At 43.7% G+C, this 23,262-nt stretch overlaps 1 protein-coding gene across 1 annotated transcript in view; it reads right to left on the bottom strand.

Moving 5' to 3' along the window:
• Positions 1 to 23,262, bottom strand: part of GABBR2 (gamma-aminobutyric acid type B receptor subunit 2) — a 662,133-nt gene that overhangs the window by 45,204 nt on the left and 593,667 nt on the right. Inside the window, exon 14 of the mRNA XM_064150058.1 lies at positions 11,830 to 11,940. Coding sequence (XP_064006128.1) covers positions 11,830 to 11,940 — 111 coding nt within the window. The remainder of the gene's footprint in view (positions 1 to 11,829; positions 11,941 to 23,262) is intronic.

The following is a 23,262-nucleotide window of genomic DNA, read 5'->3' as shown; positions in this document are numbered from 1 at the left end:
CCAAATCGAGTGAGATTGATTTATTTGGGTGTCCCTACCTTTCTCTCTCTCCCTGTCTTTTGGGAAAAGGAGGGGGAAGAGGGGAGGGCACTCTATAAATTCTATAAATTGTCATTGGGTCTATTAAATTTATTAGAGTCTCTGGGAACCTGCATTTGAACCCAAGACAGCATGCTCAATCTGGACTGAACAAGCAGCAAAGCCGCATCGCACCATTACCACGTGGAAGTCCACCACGTGCCTGTGACTGTATTTTTCTCGTGTATGCTTTTGGATTGCAAATATTGAGACTCTTAACCAGTGAGTAAACTAATTCTCTTTACTCCAGTGAAGTTTATGCTTAACCTTTAAGCAGCAGTTTGTGCTGCAAGAGCCTCCAGTGATAGACATTTTCTAAAAGCCTTTCCTAAATCATTTCAATTTAATCTGACTGTATAGATACATTCTGCAAAAAAATAGCTTTACCAACTGCATAACAGAATCTGTGTGAGCCAACTGTAAATAACTTTGGGGGAATTTTCTATATATATTTCATAAACTATTTAATAGCTTTTATATCGGCCTCATATTTACAAGGTCTTGTAATGACAGGATGAGGGTGTTGTGGTAGGGCTGATAGGCCCAAAATAGGCTTACACATGTCCTGCCTTGCCTAGGCATGCTTTTCTGCTCCATCAGAGAGGCAAGCGCAGGAAATGGACACAAAATCTGGAGCCATGGAGTCTGGCCTGCCCAGGGTCCTGTGGTGTAAGGTACACACACTTAGCTTGTGCCTGCCCAGTGCAAGGCCTGTGCTTTGCCCAAATTAGGGAAAAGTGAGCCTGTGGCTTTGCCTAATATGGCATGGTTTGGCTAACTGCCATCCTGATTGGCTATTCTGTGTCCAAAGGGCAATTAATCTAAGCCCACAATGATAAAAGGAGACAGGCAGGTGAACAACCTGCTTTTAATTCCCTGTTTTGCTTCCCTGCTCTTTGCCCTGCTCCCTCTGCTGTGCCCAGCCCTGCTGCTATTGCACACTGCCTTAATGCTTGCCTGCTAAACTCCACTGCCGTGAGTTACCAGGAGCAGACCCTGGATGCCTGCACGTGATGGGCCTGTGTGGTCAGTGTGACATTGTGCTGAGACTGCACCACATCTGCCTCTGCACCTGGAGGTCCTGCTTAGGATTCCTGGACATATACACAGATTATCCAGAAGAAGCCAGGAGAACAAAGTCAGAGATTGTCTGCGTCCTTTCCCCAGAAGCCAGGAAGATTCAAGCCTCAATGTCCAACAAGACAGAGTATCCTGCAAGCATTTTGGCACTGTCTGGACTGTGGTTAGCCCCCACAAGGGGCTATAATAATAATAATCTGTGAGTAAATGCCTAAGTGCCTCTTTGTAATTCTCTACTGCCTTCTGCCATAGAGCAGAAAGAGCTTGGGCACAGCTACTGGGCAAGTGGTGTATTGACCACAAGTGGCATTTGACCACGGGAACCTTCTCTTCCAGTTCAGTTAATGTTTATGTTTTGCTGGTTATTACTAGATTTGGATATTATCCATAGAATGTTTCCATGACCGTGTAAGAACCAAAATACTATCAAAATTAGTGGTCAGGGATGACAAGAGTTCTGAATAGCAAAATTTATAAACAATAGTAAATTTGGAAAATATCATCTCGCATCAGTTAATTTCCCCTCCCCAGCAGAGGGGTACTGGGTTTAAACTGGAAGAGGGGAGAGTTAGACTAGATGTTAGGAGGAAGTTCTTTCCAGTGAGGGTGGTGAGACACTGGAATGGATTGCCCAAGGAGGTTGTGACTGCTTCCTCCCTGGAGGTGTTTAAGGCCAGGTTGGATGAGGCCTCGAGCAACCCGCTCTAGTGGGAGAGTCCCTGCCTATGGCGGGGGGTTGGAGCTGGATGATCCTTGAGGTCCCTTCCAACCTAGACCATTCTCGGAATCTATGATTACAATTCACTTCTAACCCAGATTTACACACCTCCTTAACAGCTATTCATTGGAATTCTGGCAAAGTTCCACTTAAGATATAAAGAGGCCATATAGGAAAAGAAAAAAATAAAGCATCTTCAGTGATTACAGAGCTATTATGGTAATTTCTATCCTAAGCAAACTAATGAAACAGCTGATACATGAACAGAGGCAGTGAATCACAAAAAAAGAAAGAAAAAGAAAGAAAACAGAGGTAGCATTATAACTTCATATTTTTTCCCTCAATGAGACTGTGAGACTGAATAAAGATAATTACATTTACAGTTTACTTGGATTTCTCTGTAATGTTTGCCTTAATACTGCACAGAATTGTTATTCAAAAACATGTTACAAAATCAATTAAAAAACCCCTAAACTTATTGAAATCTAGGTGACAGATCTCAACATGTGACTATTCATGAGAAGTTAATGAAATTGGATAGGTTTCCAAACGTTCCTAAATTAATACTGTCCCATATTTGCATATTGACTCAAAAGAGGCTGTAGTATGTCTGAAAAGGATGCAGAAGAAGCAAACATGGAGAATGGTAACCAATTACTAGTTGTCATTTTCACAGAACCACAGAATTAACCAGGTTGGAAAAGACCTTTGAGATCATCTTCTAATTAACTAAACCATGTCACTAAGTGCCTCATCCATGCTCCTTTTAAACACCTCCAGGCATGGTGAATCCACCACCTCCCTGGGCAGCCCATTCCAATGCCAATCTCTTTCTGTGAAGAATTTCTTCCTAACATCCAGCCTAAACCTGCCCTGGCACAGCTTGAGACTGTGTCCTCTTGTTCTGTCACTGATTGCCTAGGAGAAGAGACTGATTCCCACCTGGCTACAACCTCCTTTCAGGTAGTTGTAGAGAACCATAAGGTCTCCCCTGAGCCTCTTCTTCTCCAGGCTGAACATCCCAAGCTCCCTCAGCCTCTCCTCACAGAGCTGTGCTCCAGCCTCCTCACCAGCCTTGTTGCCCTTCTCTGGGCATGCTCAAGCACCTCATAAAGAAGTAAGATTTTTTGGAAAGGTCTCAGAAATTTAGCCAAACTTCAGGTACTTTGCCTAGAAAGGAAGACATTAGCTCATCTTAGTGAACATGGGATAACATATGCAAGACTCAACAAGGTTCAAGGTTTGGAGGTCAGAGCTCGTAGTGGTTTAAGCCTTATTGAAATATTCTAATGAGAGAAATTAGATCACTGGTTGCAAAAGAGTAATAATGATAAAGTCTATGTCATTCATTGGTTTGCTAAGAGTTATAACAAGCCTATATATAAGCAATTCATTCTTCTTTGCTTTTGGGCACTGGATCTTTTAGCTCATCTCTCTAATCTCTTCCACTAACCTTGGCTGATCAGATAACACATAAGCCTCACTGGTTGTTTTCTGTCTGGGGAGAGAGAGCCCTTCTGGGCTTTCTCTTTGTCCAGGGGGGGAAGATTGGATTTCAGTATTACTTCTAAATTGTATATAATTGTAAACTCATGTAAACATATTGTGCATACATGCTTGTAAATTTAGCTTTGCTGTAAATAGAGCTTTATGCTACTTCCAATCTGTCTGAGCTGGTCTGGTAAATTTCAATTTGGGGTGGGAAAGTCCCAACCCACTACAGAGCTATACAAATACAATTTCATGGCTAGAAAGCATAAGGAGGCAGAAGATTACTTCAGATTTGAAATTAAGATTAAACATAATACATATATGAATTAATACCTTGTTTGGCTTCATAAATCACACTGCACTGTTGTGCAGTATATCAACTATGCTGACCAAAAGAGAATTCTGGAAAATTAATCATTAGAAGAAATTAAACTTCTTATTCTTAGCACCCATTACCAAGTCCCACGATGCATGTCTCCACCATGAAATACTGATGTTTGCATCCTTAGCAAGGTTAAAACCTATGTATCAGAAGTGCTCTGCAATATCAGTTGCTGCATAAAAACTCCTCAATTAACACAGAGTAAACATAGGATTTGATATGCAGAGCAACAGCTAAATTGAAATTATACCTTGGCCCTGAAAGCCTGCTTCTCAGTAGGTGAATAATAGTTAACTGGAATAACACATCAGCAATGCAAGGAAAATTCCAACATATGCACATCTTGAGTCTAATGTTAATTAAACATAGTGTAAGGCAGAGAAGAATCCAACTGCAGACAAGTCTAATAAGAAGAGTGCTCCAGAGGAGTGCACTGCATCCTTAATCTGGTCTTGCTCTGTCTGACATCAGAAAAACAGTTTAAAACCTGTACCTCTCAGAAAGATGTCAGTGCACTCACTAAAAGTGTACTGCTGGCAGGATTAAGCTGTGACTTCTATCATCCTTTGGAATGAAACAAAGGTACTTTTCAAACATGTCTACAACATCAGAAATCAAAATCTAGACATACTGCAACCAAAGGTCACCATGCACACGCAGACAGACCTTAAATTTCTATGTAGCCTTTTAGGAGCTGAATGTGAGATAGGAAAACCTGGTGTCCTTTATCACAGAATCTCAGAATGACAGAATGTTAGGGGCTGGAAGTGGGTTGCCCTTTGCCAGAGCAGCATCACCTATACCAGATCACACAGGAATGCATCTAGGTGGGTCTTGAATATCTCCAGATAGAGAGACTCCACAAATACCTATGGCAGCCTATTCCAGCATCCTGTCACCCTCACAGAGAAAAAAATATTTCTCCTGTCTACAAAGAACTTCCTATGCCTTATGTATGATGTGACTTAGCTGTGGGTGAAGGCAAGACTTAGTACAGTTTTCTTTCTCTTGTAACCAATCCTGAGGAGCCTGGATTCAGTGATTGAGAAGCCTCCATGCAGTTAGTTGTCTCGGTTCTAATTTAAATTTCCCAGAGACTCAAATACAGTTGATAGAACCAATGACAATTTATAGGATGCCCTTCCCTCTTTCCCCCCTTTCCCAAAAGAAAACGAATGAGATGGAGAGAGAGGAAATGAGATTTAACAAGGCCAAGTGCAGGGTTCTGCACTTTGGCCACAACAACCCCAAGCAGCGCTATAGGCTGGGGACTGAGTGGCTGGAGAGCAGCCAGGAGGAAAGGGAAATGGGGGTACTGATAGATAGTAAGCTGAAGATGAGGCAGCAGTGTGCCCAGGTGGCCAAGAGAGCCAATGGCATCCTGGCCTGCATCAGGAACAGTGTGGCCAGTAGGACGAGGGAGGTTATTCTTCCCTTGGACTCAGCACTGGTCAGACCACACCTGGAGTGCTGTGTCCAGTTCTGGGCCCCTCAATTCAAGAAGGATGTTGAGGTGCTGGAACATGTCCAGAGAAGGGCAACAAAGCTGGTGAGGGGCCTGGAACACAAATCCTATGAGGAGAGGCTGAGGGAGCTGGGGCTGTTTAGCCTGGAGAAGAGGAGGCTCAGGGGTGACCTCATTGCTGTCTACAACTACCTGAAGGGACATTGTAGCCAGGTGGGGGGTGGCCTCTTCTCCCAGGCAACCAGCAATAGAACAAGGGGACACAGTCTCAAGTTGTGCCAGGGTAGGTATAGTCTGGATGTTAGGAGGAAGTTCTTGCCAGAGAGAGTGATTGGCATTGGAATGGGCTGCCCAGGGAGGTGGTGGAGTCACCATCCCTGGAGGTGTTCAGGAAAAGCCTGGATGAGGCACTTAGTGCCATGGTCTAGTTGATTGGTTAGGGCTGGGTGCTAGGTTGGCCTGGATGATCTTGGAGGTCTCTTCCAACCTGGTTGATTCTATGATTCTATGAAAGGTATGCAGACCCAAATAAATAATCTCACTGTGATTTGGAAATTTAAAGAAAAAAGTTTGTCAATGAATAAAAGGTACATGAGGAAGGGAAGTTATAAAGGTATAGGGAAGGGAAAACAAGGTACAAAACATGTAAATATACAACCAGATTGTGATGGGTTTGTCCAATTTGTGGTGATGGCCACGTGGTAAAACACAACGAGCAGCAGGAAACAGGAATGGTGATGCTGGCAGGGAGGGAGGATGAGAGAGAGAGCAAGCAAACGGGAGTCCCCCTGCTTTTATGGATCTTAGACAGGAAGGGGAGTGGGCTAACCATCACCTAGTAGTGTTCAGACCTGCCCCTTGGGAGGGGTCAAGCCCACCTAGGGTCAGGTTCAAGATCACTCCCCCCAGGAGGGATAACCCTGTACATTAGTTTCCTCAAAGGCAGTCGAAGAATCATGAATCTGACTTTCAATGTGTGCTTAGTTTAATATAGAAGAAACCCACACATCCTGCCTTCCCTTGCTTCCCCTTGCCTTGCCTTCCCTGCACTTCTATTCGCTGCATCAGTGCACTTCAGTCGTCAGAATGGACAGCATTACTCTATACCTTTGAGTCAACAGGTCGTTGTGAATAATGAGCCATTTTGAGATAAGAGGTCATTGTGAATAATTCTGACCTGAGTAGATCATTAAGCCATTCCACCTTAAATATTGCATGGTGCTGTAACTAGCACCACTGGCTATTTAGTCTGGAATATGTTAAATTGGAGGCATTTTATTATTACAACTTCTGAAATTTCATAATAGATAAACCTTTAGAAAAATGATACAGTAACATGAGAGGGTCTGGGTTTTGTTCTGAAGATGAAATATGTATAGCACACAGAAACACCTCTGGTGATGAGATAAAATAGAGTGGTCCTGTTGTCCTCATGTAACTCACCATAGCAGTTACTTAAGCGATTCAGAAGGGTAGCACCCTTTTTCATATGTAGCGATTGGTGGGATAAAAGGGCACTGGAGTAACAAAATGTGTGTATTTCATTCTTGGTTATGAAATACTGTGTATCTGAAATAATGCCAAATGGCATTTACAGACTCAGAGTCACATATCTACAAACTACACTACACATGGGATGAGATTTAACAAGGCCAAGTGCAGGGTTCTGCACTTTGGCCACAACAACCCCAAGCAGCGCTACAGGCTGGGGACAGAGTGGCTGGAGAGCAGCCAGGAAGAGAGGGACCTGGGGGTACTGGTGGACAGTAGGCTGAAGATGAGGCAGCAGTGTGCCCAGGTGGCCAAGAGAGCCAATGGCATCCTGTATGGCCAGTAGGACGAGGGAGGTTATTCTTCCCCTGTACTCAGCACTGGTCAGGCCACACCTTGAGTACTGTGTCCAGTTCTGGGCCCCTCAATTCAAGAGAGATGCTGGAACATGTCCAGAGAAGGGCAACAAAGCTGGTGAAGGGCTTGGAACACAAAGCCTATGAGGAGAGGTTGAGAGAGCTGGGGCTGTTTAGCCTGGAGAAGAGGAGGCTCAGGGGTGACCTCATTGCTGTCTACAGCTACCTGAAGGGAGGTTGTAGCCCAGTGGGGCTTGGTCTCTTCTCCCAGACAGCCAGCAACAGAACAACGTGTCACAGTCTCAAGTTGTGCTGGGAGAAGTATAGGCTGGGTGTTAGGAGGAAGTTGTTGGCAGAGAGAGTGATTGGCATTGGAACGGGCTGCCCAGGGAGGTGGTGGAGGCACCATCCCTGGAGGTGTTCAAGCAAAGCCTGGATGAGGCACTTAGTGCCATGGTCTAGTTGACTGGCTAGGGCTGGGTGCTAGGTTGGCCTGGATGATCTTGGAGGTCTCTTCCAACCTGGTTGATTCTATGATTCTATGATCTTGTAAAAAACAGTCCAGCTCATATGCCAACCAACCAACCTAGAGCAAAGGACTAGTGAGAACCAAATCAAATAAATTGTCTCAGTTCTAATTTAAATTTCCAGAGACTCAGATAAATTTGATAGAACCAATAACAATTTTATAAAGTGCCCTTCCCTCTTCCCCTTCTGTCCCAAAAGACAGGGATTAGATGGAGAGAGAGAGAGAGAAGGAATCACACCCAAATAAATGAAATCTCACTCGATTTTGAAGTTAAAAATAAAAGTTTAACAATAACTTAAAAAGGTATCTGGGGTAGGGAAGTTACAAAGGTTAGGGAAGGGAAAATAGCAAATACAAAATGGTGTAAATACAACCTGATTGTGATGGCTTGTTCTGCCTCGTGGGTGTAACAAAGAGAAGCCAGGAACAGATGGTAATGGTGGTATAACCGAGGCAGGGAGTGCAGCAGAGAGCGGTGCAGAGAGAGTGAAACAGGCAGTCCCCCTGCTTTTATGGGACAGGAAGGGGGAGTGGGCTCACCATCACCTGGTGGTGTTCAGACCCACCCCTGGGGAGGGGCCAAGACCACCTAGGGTCAAGTTCAGGGTCTCTCCCCCTGGAGGGTTAACCCTATACACCAGTGTGGTTTGATTGCTGTCCAGCATGACTCAAACTTGAAAAGCAATTTAAAGGAAAGTGGCTGGGTATGTATTTTTAAAATAGATAATACAATTTTTCCCTCTCTAATTTTTAATTTAAAACATTATTAAAGTTACTTTTGAAAAAGAAAATAACGATCCCCCAACTCACTATTTGAATCCCTCAGTGTTTTAGAAGGCACTTTAACTGATTTGTTCATTTATATCACTCTAAGTGAACAGCATATTTACTGGTTTGTTTTCAAACAGAACCACAGAGACAAACATCTTAAGTACTCATGTAAGGAACACTGGAAAACTCTGCCTGAAACAACACAAAATGAACTGTTCAAAGTTTCTATGCAAGGAAATTGGAAAGTAAGGAAAAAAATGTGGAAAACATTGTTCCTTTCAACAAATAACTGAAGAAAAATCTTGTGAGATGAAATATGCAAAATGAAAAAATACTCTATGAAGACCAGGAATTTATTGACAGATATGTCAAACCAGCGATAAAGGATGAAAAGTTAAGAACTTCATCTCTAAAGATAAATAAATGACCTAATGGAGTCAAAGCATCATCTCATAGCATGTAAATTTAAATATCTTGTCAGCAAGTGGGTACTGAAGTTATGCTTTCCAGTTTAGCTGCATCGCTTCAGAAGATTTGGCTTAACAAAGAGACAAAATCAGAAATTTCCACTATGATGATCAGAAAGAAGCAAACAAAGATATACAAGAAGGCATTTCAGAAGCTCCCACCTCCTTGAAGGCTTGCAGATCAGTCCTGCAGATGGGCACAGTGGCTTTGGCAGCCTGAAGGAGCCCTGGCTCCCTTTTACTTGCAGGGATCTGTTTTGAGCTAGGCTAGATCACTGCTGTGCAGAGAAGCTCCACATATGATCCACTGCTGTATTTTGGGTGGTGTACTATGTTTTTGCACCAGGAGACACTTGGCCCTAGAGCTGGTCAGTGTCATGGCTCCTAAATTTTGGCATCCTTGCCTTCAAAACACAAATCACTCAATGCTGTTTAAGGTTACTGCGAATTCAAAGCTGCTCAGAGCTGCCCAGTAAGACACGCTGACATGTGGAATCTCTACTACTTCCTGATCCTTTTGTGAGGATCAGTTAAGTCTGAGCAAGAGCAAGATTTCACAGCCTGCTTAGACATTTGTCTGAAAAATAGCCATCTAAAGCTAGAGTTGGTTGTTTGGTGGCTTCAGAGGGTGTCAGGGGTTGGAAGGGATGCAAGATCATTGAGTCCAATGCACCTGCCAGAGCAGGACCACACAATCTAGCACAGATCACAGAGGAATGCATCCAGACAGGCCTTGAAAGTCTCCAGGGAAGGAGACTCCACAGGCTCTCCGGGGAGTCTGTTCCAGTGTTCTGTGACCCTTACAGTAAAGAAGTTCCCATTGCTCCTTATCCTATTACAGGGAGCAAGTGAGCAGAGACTATCTCCCACCTCCTGACCAGCCCTCAGATAATAATAAAACATTTATTAAATCCCCTCTCAGTTTTCTCCAGACTAAAAAGCCTCAGGTCCCTCACTCTCTCCTCATAAGGCAGTGCTCCAGTCTCCTCATCACCCTCGTAGCCCTCCGCTGGACCCTCTCCAGCAGATCTCTGTCCCTCTTAAACTGAGGAGCCCAACACTGAACACAGTATTCAAGATGAGGTCTCACCAAAGCAGAGTAGAGGGGGAAGAGAACCTCCCTTGATCTACTGGATGCACTCCTCTTAATACACCCCAGGATCCCATTGGCCTTCTTTGCCACAAGGTCACATTGCTGTGCCATGGTTAACTTGTTATCCACCAGCACTCCCAGGTCCCTCTCCACAGGGCTGCTCTCCAGCAGATCACCTCCCAGTCTGTACTGGTGGAGTTTATCATTCCTTCTCAGATGCAGGACTCTGCACTTGTCCTTGTTGAACCTCATTTGGCTCCTTTGTGCCCAGCTCTCAGTCTGTCCAAGTCTCACTTCATGGCTGCACAGCCTTCAGCTGTATCAGCCAAGCCTCCCAGTTTGGTGTCATTAGCAAACCTGTTGATCAAACTCTGTCTCTCTTTCCCCTCATCAGTGTAATTGATGAAGATGTTGAAGAGGATTGGACTCAGCACTGATCCCTGGGGGACTCCACCAGTTACAGCTCTCTAGCTGGACCTAGCACCTCTGATCACCACTCTTTGCACTCTACCTTGTAACCAGTTCCTAATCCACCTCACTGTCTGCTCTTCCATCTTACAGTTCCTGAGCTTGCTCACTAGAAGATCATGGGAGAGGGTGTCAAAGGCATTGCTAAGGTCCAGGTACACTACATCCAGTGGTCTCCTAAATCTACTCATTCAGTTATGTCATCATAGAATGCTATCAGGTTAGTCAAGCATGACTTCCCCTTGGTAAATCCATGCTGACTACTCTTGATAACCTTCTTCTCTCCCAAGTGCCTTGCATGCCCTCCAGAAGGACTTGCTCCATCATTTTTCCAGGGATGGAGGGAAGGCTCACTGGTTTGTTTTGTTTGTTTCTGTCTTTGAAATGGGAAGTTGGGAAGGCTTCCTTTTGTGTAGCAGTTTTAGGATCACAGCTTTCACTCAGGGAACTGGAATACTGGTGCCTTTGCCTGAAGACACTCCCCAACAGACCAGTCTGAGCACAAAACTACTGAGTGCTTGGAATTAAAAAATCCAAGCAATTGTCCTTTCCTGTTGAATTTTATATTGTGTATTTAAAGAGCTTTCAGGCTGAAAAAAAGCAGCATGAAAAGCAGCAGGATTCTGCAGCCCAGCAGAGCAGTCATTTGCTGTGAAGACAGAAGACAAGTACTTCAGGCACCAGCAGCATCCCATCCTCAGCTTTCCCCAGGGCAGGAGCACCAGCCATGCTGGGCACACTCTTTCATGGGTGTCCTAAGGAACAGATTGACCCCTTTGGGCAGTGTAAACTAATGTTTATCCAGTTTTAGAATCCAGATGGGGCTCAACTCAACTCAAGATAGGTGTCCAGCTGGTCAGTGCAGTAAAAATCAGATGATTTAAAGATGTTCAGGCTTAGAAGCTTTTAATCACTAAGTCACCTTTACATGGCTTGTTTTTTTTAAACCATTATGGTTTGAGATTCCTGGTCTCTGAGGATCATTTTTGTGACTAAATCTTTTTGAGATGGGCCTGAGTGACAAAAGGGTTAGATTCAGGCTCCAGATTAATTTTGCATCTCCTGCAACTCTTCCTGAAGCACATTTGCAACTCAGAGGCAAACTGAGAATAACCTAGTCCTGCTTTTTTTCAAACAATTCAAAGAATTGGCTTTTTGTTTACAAAGTTGCCTTATCCACAGTCCCATCTTTGCACTATTGAATTTCTTGCTTTATGGTCTTTCTGTAGTACTCAGCTTAAGTGCTATTAAGGTCTTATTTATTTTACATATGCATATATTAATTTATTACTACCTCATGAACTTTAGGACAGGTGCAATTATAAAAGATGTTTTAAATTCACTTCCAGCCAGCCATCAGGAAAGGAAGTATAATTCAGTTCATGCCTATCAGCTAACAGCAGCTTGAAGTCAGTGTTGTGCAGAATAAGATATGCTTACCATCAGCAGCCCTTTATAAGCGTAGACAATCCCAAGCCAAATTGTCATGTGAGTGTTTTCACAGTGCTCCAAGATTGGTCGGATGGAGATATCTCTGCCTGCAGGGTCTGGCTGCAAAAACAAAAGAGGAAATATTTGGACTCATATTTCATTTGTATTCACACCTCAGAGATACTTAAACCTATTCTCCTTATATTGAGGATTTGTAGAATACAGAGTAGACAACTTTAAAGCAGCTTGTGATGACTGCTGACCCACAAACCTGCAAAGGAACACAGTGAAAAGCAAAGATCTGAGGAAACAACCACAAGGTAACTGCCAACAGGTGAGGTCACCTCTACTGTAGATGAGAAAGAAAATGCCTGAAGTCACTCTGTCTTTATCAGCGTCAGCCACATTTATCAGCTTTAGGCATCTAATTTTTCTACAAGGCAAACTGTTTGGAGGCACAAGCATGAAAATAAATGTACTTAAAGTCAGCCTTCCTTTCACCTGCAGTTTTGTGTCACTGGCAAATGCCTGATAAAAAATGTATGAAACACTGCTGTGTTTCAGGTGTTTTTTTTCTTTGATAACCATGAGCTAAATCAAAGACCATTTACCATGGAAACTACAGCAGCAGATTAGAAGAGAGCATAAATCATCAAAAATCTGGAAAAACATGCTTAGAGCAAGTGAATATCTATGCAAAATTTAAGACTCATGGAAGCTTTGCAGATTTCCACTTATTTTGAAAAGGAGATTGCATACAACTACAGAATCAAGAGGACTTGCAGACTATCAGGGCTGCTTGTATGAGGGAGAAGTTGTAATTAAGACTCAGAGGAATGTGACAGAACCACTCACACCCCCTCACCTTTTCTTTCTTTTTTTTTTTTTTTTACAGGAGAAGAAACAGTTGACAGGAGGAGCAAATGGATACTGGCTACTATGGTCTCTACGACTAGAATATAGTCAGAACTAGAACTAGACCTGTTGACAGTGGCTGTCAATGGGTCCATGTCCAAGTGGAGGCCAGTGACAAGTGGAGTCCCTCAGGGATCAGTCCTGGGACCAGTCTTGTTCAACATCTTTGCTGCTGACATGAACAGAGGCATTGAGTGCACCCTCAGCAAGTTTGCTGACAACACCAAGCTGTGTGGTGCAGCAGACACGCTGGAGGACAGGGATGCCATCCAGAGGGACCTGGGCAGGCTGGAGAGGTGGGCACAAGCCAACCTCATAGAGGTTCAACAAGACCAAGTGGAAGGTCCTGCATCTGGGTCAGGGCAATCCCAAGCACAAATACAGGCTGGGCAGTGACTGGCTGGAGAGCAGCCCTGAGGAGAGGGGCTTGGGGGTGCTGGTGGACAAGAAACTCAACGTGAGCCAGCAGTGTGCACTTGCAGCCCAGATCCTGGGCTGTATCAGGAGAAGTGTGGCCAGCAGGTGGAGGGAAATGATTCTCCCCCTCTACTCCGCTCTGCTGAGACCCCACCTGCAGTACTGCATCCAGGTCTGGAGCATATATTACAAGAAGGATGTGGAGATGCTGGAGTGTGTCCAAAGAAGGACCACTGGGATGATCAGAGGGTTGGAGCACCTCTCCTATGAGGACAGACTGAAAGAGTTTGGGCTGTTCAGTCTGGAGAAGAGGAGGCTCACAGGTGACCTTATTGTGGCCTTCCAGTATCTGAGGGGGGCCTACAGAAAATATGGGGAAGTACTATTCAGGATATCAGGGAGTGACAGGACTAGGGGGAATGGAACAAAGCTGGAGATCTGTAGGCTCAGACTGGACATGAGGAGGAAGTTGTTCACCATGAGAGTGGTGAGAGCCTGGAATGGGTTGCCCAGGGCAGCAGTTGAGGCCCCATGCTTGGAGGTGTTTAAGGCCAGGCTGGATGGGGCTCTGGCCAGCCTGATCTAGGGTAGGGTGTCCCTGCCCATGGCAGGGGGGTTAGAACTAGATGATCCTCGTGGCCCCTTCAACCCTGACTGATTCTGTGATTCTATATTAGGGTCTGGTCAAACTGCTTTTTAATGGAGTCCAAGTATAAAAAACCAAGACGATGCTTGTATGTGATTCTAAGAGACACTGTTGTAGTTAGGTACCACAGACTGCTCCCCCTGGCTCCTCTGAGCTGTGTGTCCATACAGTTTGTTTCCCTTTACAGAAAACACTGTAATACCAAAAGCTGTTTTTCCTTTTTTGTTTGCAACACTGGATCTGAACCTCAGCTAAACTAAGATCAACTCAGACCTGTTTCTCTACCTGGTTGTCTCAGTGGTCTCTGTAATTTCCCTTTTTGATGAATTGCCTGTGTCAAATTTCTCACGCAGAAGTGTAATGATTATTATATAACACAAGGAAAAATCATGATTTCACTGACCAAAACAGAATTGTATATGTAAGGGCTTCAGAGACACCTGAGTAATTTCATAGAGCTTCTTATTCTTGCTGCTTCTGTATGAATTTTGCTACGGATTACAGTGGTCACAGCATTAATGTTTCTTCCATCAATCTCTATGAGGCATTGCCCCTAACTCTGTAAACTGCAAAGAAAAAGTGTATCAAATAAGGAGATACGCATGGAGAGGTAACAAACGACCTTATGCTATTCACGTCACAGTCAGAGGAGTCACAATTCTCTTTGCAGACCATGCAGGAGACCAGACATTATCATTCAAAAACTCTTCCCCGTCCTGGACTTCTGTAGAAACCCTTAATGAGAGAATAAAGGTCTCTGAAATACAGTGTCCTAAATAAAATGAGATAAACTGAAGAAGGCAATATTAACTCTCTCAGAGAGCTTATGACTCCACCCTGATGGCTGCTAATGGCAATCAAACAACCATTAGCCGAAGAATTGAAATAATTGCAAACACTAAGTGGCATCACAACATTCAAGATGCTGTGAATATGTGTCGGGATAAGTTGAACTATCCTACTCTCTTTCATCAATGACAAGTGCCCAGAGCATTGAGGGGAAACTACCCTTCCATATAAAAGCTACACACTGTTATGTTCAAACGTGTTTTTTTCTAGGATGCAACTCACATGATGGATCATTCAAACACATCTCTGAAAGTGTAACTGAAGTATGAACAGGACTGTGCTACAGAGTCCTTTTTCCAAAATGCTAAACTGCACTTTTATACCTTAGCCTCCTATAGAAGCCTCCTGCCATGTATTCCCTCTATTCAGTTTCCATGGAACAAGTCTGCAGATGACACCAAGCTGTGTGGCACAGCTGACTTGCCAGAGTGCAGGGATGCCATCCAGAGCGAGCTAGACAGGATGGAGAGATTGGCCTAGGCCAACCTCATGGCATTCAACAAGGCCAAGTGTAAGGTGCTGCACCTTGATTGGCACAATCCCAAGCACAACTCCAGGTTGGGCAGTGAATGGCTGGAGAGCAGCCCTGAGGAAAAGGACCTGGGGGTCAGGCTTGATGAAAAGCTCCACATGAGCCTGCAGTGTGAGGGCAGCCCAGACAGCAACGGTGCGCTGGACTGCAGCAAGAGCAGCGTGGCCAGCAGGGCAAGGGAGGGCATTCTGCCTCTTTACTCTGCTCTCCTGAGACCCCACTTGGAATACTATGTGCAGTTCTGGAGCTCCCAACACAAGAAGGACATGGAACTGTTGGACAGAGTCCAGAGAAGGCCACGAAGATGCTCAGAGGGCTGAAGCAGCTCTGCTATGAGGACAGGCTATGAGAGCTGGGGCTCTGCAGCCTGGAGAAGAGAAGGTTTCGAGGAGACCTTGTAGTAGCATTCCAGTATCTGAGGGGGGCCTACAGGAAGACTGAGGAGGGACTACTTACAAGGTCTTGTAATGACAGGATGAGGAGTAATGGGTTTAAACTGATAGAGTTCTTTCCAGTGAGGGTGGTGAGACACTGGCACAGGTTGTCCAGGGGGGTTGTGGCTGCTGCCTCCCTGGAGGTGTTCAAGGCCAGATTGGATGAGGCCTTGAGTGACCTGTTCTAGTGGGAGGTCTCCCTGCCTTTGACAGGGAGTTGGAACTAGAAGATCTTTGAGGTCCCTTGCAACCTAAACCATTCTATGATTCTATGGTTCAGGAAGTTTATAAATAATGTAGAACTCTGCTTGGTCCAATGGACAATGTCATGAGATTCACTCCCCTTTTCCCTGGACTGAATTTTCAACTCAGACTGAAGGATTCCATCACTTTCAACCAACTATGAGTAATTGGAATAGTTTCTTATTTTGAAGGGTATCACTGAAATGAGAGCTCCTATTTGGTTAATGGTAGATTATCATTTAATTTTCACTATATTATTATCTCTAATGCAAATTTGCTTCAAATCTGCATAGCACATATCTATTCATTACTCAAAACTGAGAGACCCAGGCAGAAAAATAACTGAGTAGAAAACACAACTTGTTTTCAAGCACTATTGGGGAGAAAGAAGTGGCATCATTTCCTTAGTAGGAAGGTTGCCAGATTTTATAAGGCAATGATAGTTTAAAAATTATGTTAACTGAGTAAATCAGTGCACTCAGATTTTCTACGTGACATAAGAACATCCTATGAAGTGCTTAAGGGGGAGAAAAAGGAAAAGAGAGCATACTGACTGCAGCATCGCCAAAAGTATGCTTTTGGAGCAACAAGGGGACAGCAACAAGGGGACAGCACTTATTTCCAAGCACCTTCTAGGTGTGCAAGGTGTCTTGTGCATGTGGTAAGTAACAATACTTGTGCAGTGAACTGTACTGGTGCCGATGGCTCGCTGCTGCTCCAAAATGACATTCCTGTTTTACTGCTTTTAATTCACCATTCTGTTTCTTCACTGATTTTGCATGAATCAACTAATCAGAGTGAAAAGCTGGGTTAAAAAACCATAGGATGTTTTCTGATATTAAAAGAATTTAAAAAAACACTCTACAATTCCAGCTGAAATGAGCACTTCACTGACCTCTCTAATCATCCACCATTTGTGCACTTTGTTACTGCTTTAGAGGGGATGACAACATAAATGCTACCAGTGACTATATATGTACTGGAAATTTGCCCTTTCCTTTTATAGAAAACAATCTAAATGCCCTTCAGATGTCACTCTCAAAGGCCTGAAGACCTCCTGTCTTGTGATTAGGCTGAAGTGTTCCTACCTCTTCTGAAACCTAATAAGGTTTCTGACATTGACATTGATTTCTGGAGTGTTTTCAGCAGCTGAACATAAACACTTCATACAAGAGTTGTGTATCATCACTGGTAAAATGAGTGTTTTACATGAGATCTGCTAGGTCTAGAAAGCAATCCACACCAGTAAACAGATTATGTACAGAAAGTTTATATCCCTTCTCCATGCATGTCAAAATTATTAGGCAGTTCTGTAATTTTGTTTCCTTTTCATTTTCATTGCTTTTCAGTCTGATGTGAACTGCCAGATCCTCATAACAGGTGAGCAATGGCTTAGGTGGGTACTGCCACAGGGAGGGGTGAAGCCTAAAGCTGTCTGAAACCTGTAGGGAAATTTGCATGAGGGACCCCAACAGAGACAATGACAGAGACTACTGAGTGCCGAGTGCCTTCCTACACCTCCTCAAAATAACTGAGCAACAATGAGACTCCTGGTGCCTCCATCTGCCTATGGACTGCAATACAAACCTACAGCCTTCATTTAATCACAGAATCATAGAAACATCCAGGTTGGAAAAGACCCTCAGGATCACTAGGGCCAACCTATAACCCAACTCTACAAGATTTACCCTAAAGCATATCCCTAAGCACCACATCCAAACGACCCTTAAAGACATCCACCTCCCTGAGCGGCTCATAAAGCTGCTCTCCAGAGTGGCCCATGTTAGAGAAGCAGAAAGTCACAACTTCAAGGCCACGTGCAGTTTTCATTGAACAATTTGCTCCAAATCCTTTAGGAAGTCAACTCCAGTTGAGTAAAATAAAAGTATGCAGTGTAATGGACATCTGTCCTTGTCTCAGATAAAGTCTGTGAAGAGAAGACAAAGTACCCCGAGGCATCTGTGCTTTCTAGGCCTAATGTTATTTCATCCTTATAAAGACAGATTTTATCTCCTCTTTTTTTTCTCATGTATAAATACAATTGGATCATGATTAATGTATCATTGACTTATTTTATGTCTTTACTGCCATTACATCTCTACATATGTAAAGTTTTAATAGGAGGAAGGGTCTATGTTCCACAAAGCATTTCATTCTGCAAACATCTGTGAACAGACCTGGGCTATTGACCAGTGCCCAAAACTCCTTGATCTGAAGGGAGGCTGTATCCAGGTGGGGGTTGGTCTCTTCTCCCAGGCAACCAGCAATAGAACAAGTGGACACAGTCTCAAGTTGTGCTGGGGGAAGTATAGGCTGAATGTTAGGAGGAAGTTCTTGCCAGAGAGAGTGATTGGCATTGGAATGGGCTGCCCAGGGAGGTGGTGGAGGCACTGTCCCTGGAGGTGTTCAAGAAAAGCCTGGATGAGGCACTTAGTGCCATGGTCTAGTTGACTGGCTAGGGCTGAGTGCTAGGTTGTACTGGATGATCTTGGAGGTCTCTTCCAACCCAGTTGATTCTATGATTCTTCTATGAGAATACGTTTCCAGGTCCCTTTGCCTGTACAGCAGATGACCCTTACGTACAGAGCTGTGGTGCTGCTGTGTAACACTGCTCACAGGTAGACAATCCAGGCATGCCTTCTAAGAAATTTGGCAGAATTCCAGTGTGACAGTTTGCCATTTCTGCAGCCACACCTTCATCAGGGAGAAAGTCAGAAGATTAGGCCCCAGTCTTCTCAAAAGATAAATATGAAGCATAAAGTAAACACTTCCAGTTTCTGTTTGCTAGGTTTAAAATAAACTGTGCAAGTCCCTGTCAAGGTCCGGAGAACAGAGATCTTAGAGATTTCTGTGTTGTGAAAGAAGGGGCAAACGAGACCATATATTACCACAGAACTACTTACTAAATGATAGATTTGAACAAAACAGAGGGAGAGAGAGAAGTGGAGAGACAGAGGAAACAACAGAGAAAAAGAGAAGATGCAGGGAAGGAAAAGAACAAGGAACATGTTGCCATCAGTTGAAGATTGGGAGGGGAGAGAGGTGTGTGTGGCCCAGGGATGCTCTTCTGTGGAGTTCATCAGGAGTTCTACTGGTGGAGGTGCCCTGAGGGAGGTGCTCTTGTGGAGCTGCTTCTCTGGAGGTGCTCTTCTGGAGGTGCTCTCTTTGGCAGGCATTGCTCGTGTCTTTTTATACAGTTCTTTAGATTGGCGTCCAGATGCAGCTCTCCAGGAAACCTTCCTGTGTGTCCATGCATTCACAAGTGTGCAGCAGCCGGCAGCACCGGGGAGGGCCTCTGCCCCCTCCCTGCACCACTTACCTGTCCATGCCCCAAATACACATAAGTCTTTTCTCTTTGGGGTAGCTGATTTGAGACGTGCACAATCTGGGCATTGAAGGCAGGCTGAGGTTTGGGAAATCCACAAAGGCACTCTATCCCTGTTGATTTGCATCCCTGAGCTTTCGGACAGGAACCTGGGCTGAGTCCAGGAAGTTAACCTTTATCTTTGTTGATTTGAACAAGGGAGAGATGATTTAGACTCTCACACTCCCCTATCACAGGCAAATACAGGATGATACTCTTCTGTTGAAACGGTCTTCATATACCATTCCACTCTCAGCTTTATCTTCCCTTTACATGGTTCCCATATGACTGGCACAATGACTGTATACTACCACTAGGCTGCAGCATGAATTACACATCTCTGGCATCTTTAATTTGGCAGATTTAATAGTCATATGGAGCTCAAATATGATTCCTTATCTGAAACCCCAGACATTGCTAAATTAGAAGATCATCCTCACTTCTTTTTAAATTAACTTCACCCCCCACACACACCCTCAAGGATAATTATAGCTCATTTATACTATAAAATCTGTAAGAAATTAAATTTACTTGCAAACTGTATCAAACCCTTCTCTGTGCTAAAGTGTGTATCCACATGGAAAGGTTTTCCACATAAAGGATTTAAGCAGTTTTGCATGTAGCGTGCTGTAGCCAGTTCTGTATTAGGAATTCTTATTTTTGTTTGCAAAAGAATTCATTTTGATATATTTAATCACTTGAAATTACATTTAAAATATTTTTTGCAGCTCTTAACAATGTCCTCATTCAAAGTCATTCAGTTTGTGACTCCTAAAAACCCTTCATTCTGAGTGGTATTTTAGCATAGCATACACACAGGACAGTAATTCTGTAATAGTGACTAGGAACAAAATCATCACACATTGAACTAAAATTTGCTAGGATATCAACATGCATCTCCCTGGTTTTCCCTGGTCTGTTGTGGGGTTTGTTTGGTGGTGATGGGTTTTTTTTTGGTCATTTTTGTTTGCCTGTTTTTGGGTTGGTGGTTGTTGTGTTTTGTTCTCTCTGTGTGTGACTTTTTCCCCTCAATTTGTTTTCCAATTCTTTATGATATGAAGATATGTTCTTAGTATAACCTCCCAAGAGTTTGATTCAGAGGCTAATAATACTTTGTGAGAATGATTTCTTAGGCTCTGAGGCAAGAGGAACCGAAATAAAAAGATTTCTACATCTATAATCATTGAACATCCCTAGTGCTGTCAGAGAACAAACTTCAAAACCTGTGTTCTAAAACTTAAAGAAGTTGTATCATATAAACCAAGGGAAAAAAAAACAACCTCCTAGCACATTTTGAGGCTTCAAGGATATCAGTGTAGTTATTTTACCACACTCAACTCGTTATCTGTAGAGAATCCAGGTCTAACTTAGCAGGTGGTTGGGTGCAAAGAACAAGAAAACATGTTAGAGATAACTATTGCAATTCCTACTACCCTGAACCCATCAGGTTTGGTACACAGATACAGCGACAGTCACACTGTAACATCTTTAAAACAAACCTACTTCCTAGCTCCCCATCTGTCTCCTGTACAAATAATTCCATAAAGCAGCAAGCATATATATTGTAAGTCAGTGTGACAGAAGGATGATAAAATGCCAGAAGAGCTATTTATAAACTCACATATTGTGAATGTGTCTACACATTTACTTGTACAGACAGTCTCTCAGCACCGTTTATAACATCACTCTACCTAATGATTTTTGTTTTGCTGCTGTGGTGCTTCATTTTTACTTAAATGAAACTGGGTTCTGAAGGCCAAAAGGTTCCCAGAGATTTCTTGAAATTTTTATTACTTTCACTCCCTAATCCAAGCAGTTCCATACAAAAATAATAGATTAGGCTGAGAAATGCAAAATAATAGGTTTGAGTGAGTAAAGAAACTCCCCACAAACAAATGCGGACTAGCAAAGAGAGGGAAATGGCAAAGCTGAAGTGTTTCAAACAACTGTGACTAAGTCTTCCCACTGTGCACTCAGAGATTTCTTCAGCAGAAATTTTACATCATATAATTTCTTCAGAGAATGTTGCCCCAATTTCGTGTCTAGGAAACGGATAACAAAATGTTTCTGTCTATGTGTGTGGAAGCAGCGGGACAAGCGCATGACGACCTAAAGCTTTCTCAGCAGTAGAATATGTGTTTTCTTTTGAAGGGAGAGCAAAAGGCCAAGATATGTATGAAAAGCAGGTGAGAGGACTGAAGACCTTTATTACTACCTAGACCCTCCTGTGCTGTACAGATTCTTCCAGAAATATGCACTTCTTGGAATCAGTTTCACAAACTGGGGAAGAATATTTTCTGTCACAGCATCACAGTATCATCAGGGTTGGAAGAGACCTCACAGATCATCAAGTCCAACCCTTTACCACAGAGCTCAAGGCTAGACCATGGCACCAAGTGCCACGTCCAATCCTGCCTTGAACAGCCTCTCACCAGCCTCGTCGCCCTTCTCTGGACACGCTCAAGCATCTCAATGTCCCTTCTAAACTGGGGGGCCCAGAACTGAACACAGTACTCAAGGTGTGGTCTAACCAGTGCAGAGTACAGGGGCAGAATGACCTCCCTGCTCCTGCTGACCACACCATTCCTGATGCAGGCCAGGATGCCACTGGCTCTCTTGGCCACCTGGGCACACTGCTGGCTCATGTTCAGGCGGGTATCAATCAGCACCCCCAGATCCCTCTCTGTCTGGCTGCTCTCCAGCCACTCCGACCCTAGCCTGTATCTCTGCATGGGGTTGTTGTGGCCAAAGTGCAACACCCTGCACTTGGAGCTATTGAACGCCATCCCCTTGGACTCTGCCCATCTGTCCAGGCGGTCAAGGTCCTGCTGCAGAGACCTTCCTGTCCTTTCCTGTGAAGCTGCCTAGAATTGTGGCTGACAAGTTAGACTTGTTTCTTTTAGTGTTTTTTCTTCTTTCCTAACTAGATTTCCTGCTACACTGCAGGCCATGCCACTCCTCTCAGTGCCTGCAGCAATTCAGTATTTCCTTATTTACAGTAATGAAAACAGGCAGCATTAACTGTAAGTATGGCAAAGAGATAAAGAAGAATAGAGCAAACATGCAGAGGACAGCCATGGACGAACTGCTAGGGTGGCCTAGGTAGAGGCTCTTTTTGCAGATAATTTTCTAGTGGGGAGGCACTGAGTTGTAAACAAGGATGTGAGTTATCATTCTTTCCATGGCACTTAGGGAAACAGGACCTAGCACTTTTCCTGTAAATAAGACAGATTTGACACCCAATAGCTAACAGAAGCTATTATCAGCTCCTCTTCTCAACAAGAAAACTCTCAGGTCCTCAATTGTGCTCATCTATTTGGGCCAAGGAGAGCAATACTCTCACCTCTGTAACAATCTTACATTCTCTGTTGAGGACTATAATACCTTTGATTTGTTTACTGATTTTGACAATGTTTAATACTACACTTATTTGCATTGCAGTGACAACAATAAATGGACACTCTTTTCATACAAAAAGCTGAAATTCCACTCACTATGAGGATTAAAATATACATGTGAGTTTTGGGAGAACAGAGAAGGATGAAGCAGGGTTGTATGACAATTTCAGAGGCAAATCACAGAATCACAGATCTTTAAAGATTGGAAGGGACCTCCTGAGATCATTGAGTCCAACCTCCCTGCCAAGGCAGGATCCCCTAGGGTAGTTCGCGCAGGAACACATCCAGGCAGGTTTTGAAAGTCACCAGAGGAGACTCCACAACCTCTCTGGGCAGCCTGTTCCAGTGCTCTCTTATCCTCACTGTAAAGAAAATGTCTCCTCATGTTGAGGTGAAACCTTCTATGTTCCAGTTTGCAGCCATCCTGCTATGCAGGCTCTGAGAAATGAACAGTCCATGGGCTGTGGCAAATAAAAATAATTACTTCTCAACATTAAGGATGTTTTGATCTTTAGCATATATTCTCTTATACTCTCCAAAAAGATTAGATGATGACCCACCAACCCACTGCTGAAGGAATTTGTTACTCTTTTTATGAATGCCCTAAGATATAATTCAGAAACTGTTGTATTAAGTGGAGACCT

The sequence above is a fragment of the Pogoniulus pusillus genome, chromosome 10 (genome assembly GCF_015220805.1).
Source record: "Pogoniulus pusillus isolate bPogPus1 chromosome 10, bPogPus1.pri, whole genome shotgun sequence".
NCBI lineage: Eukaryota > Metazoa > Chordata > Aves > Piciformes > Lybiidae > Pogoniulus > Pogoniulus pusillus.
This window is presented reverse-complemented; position numbering and strand designations above follow the sequence as displayed.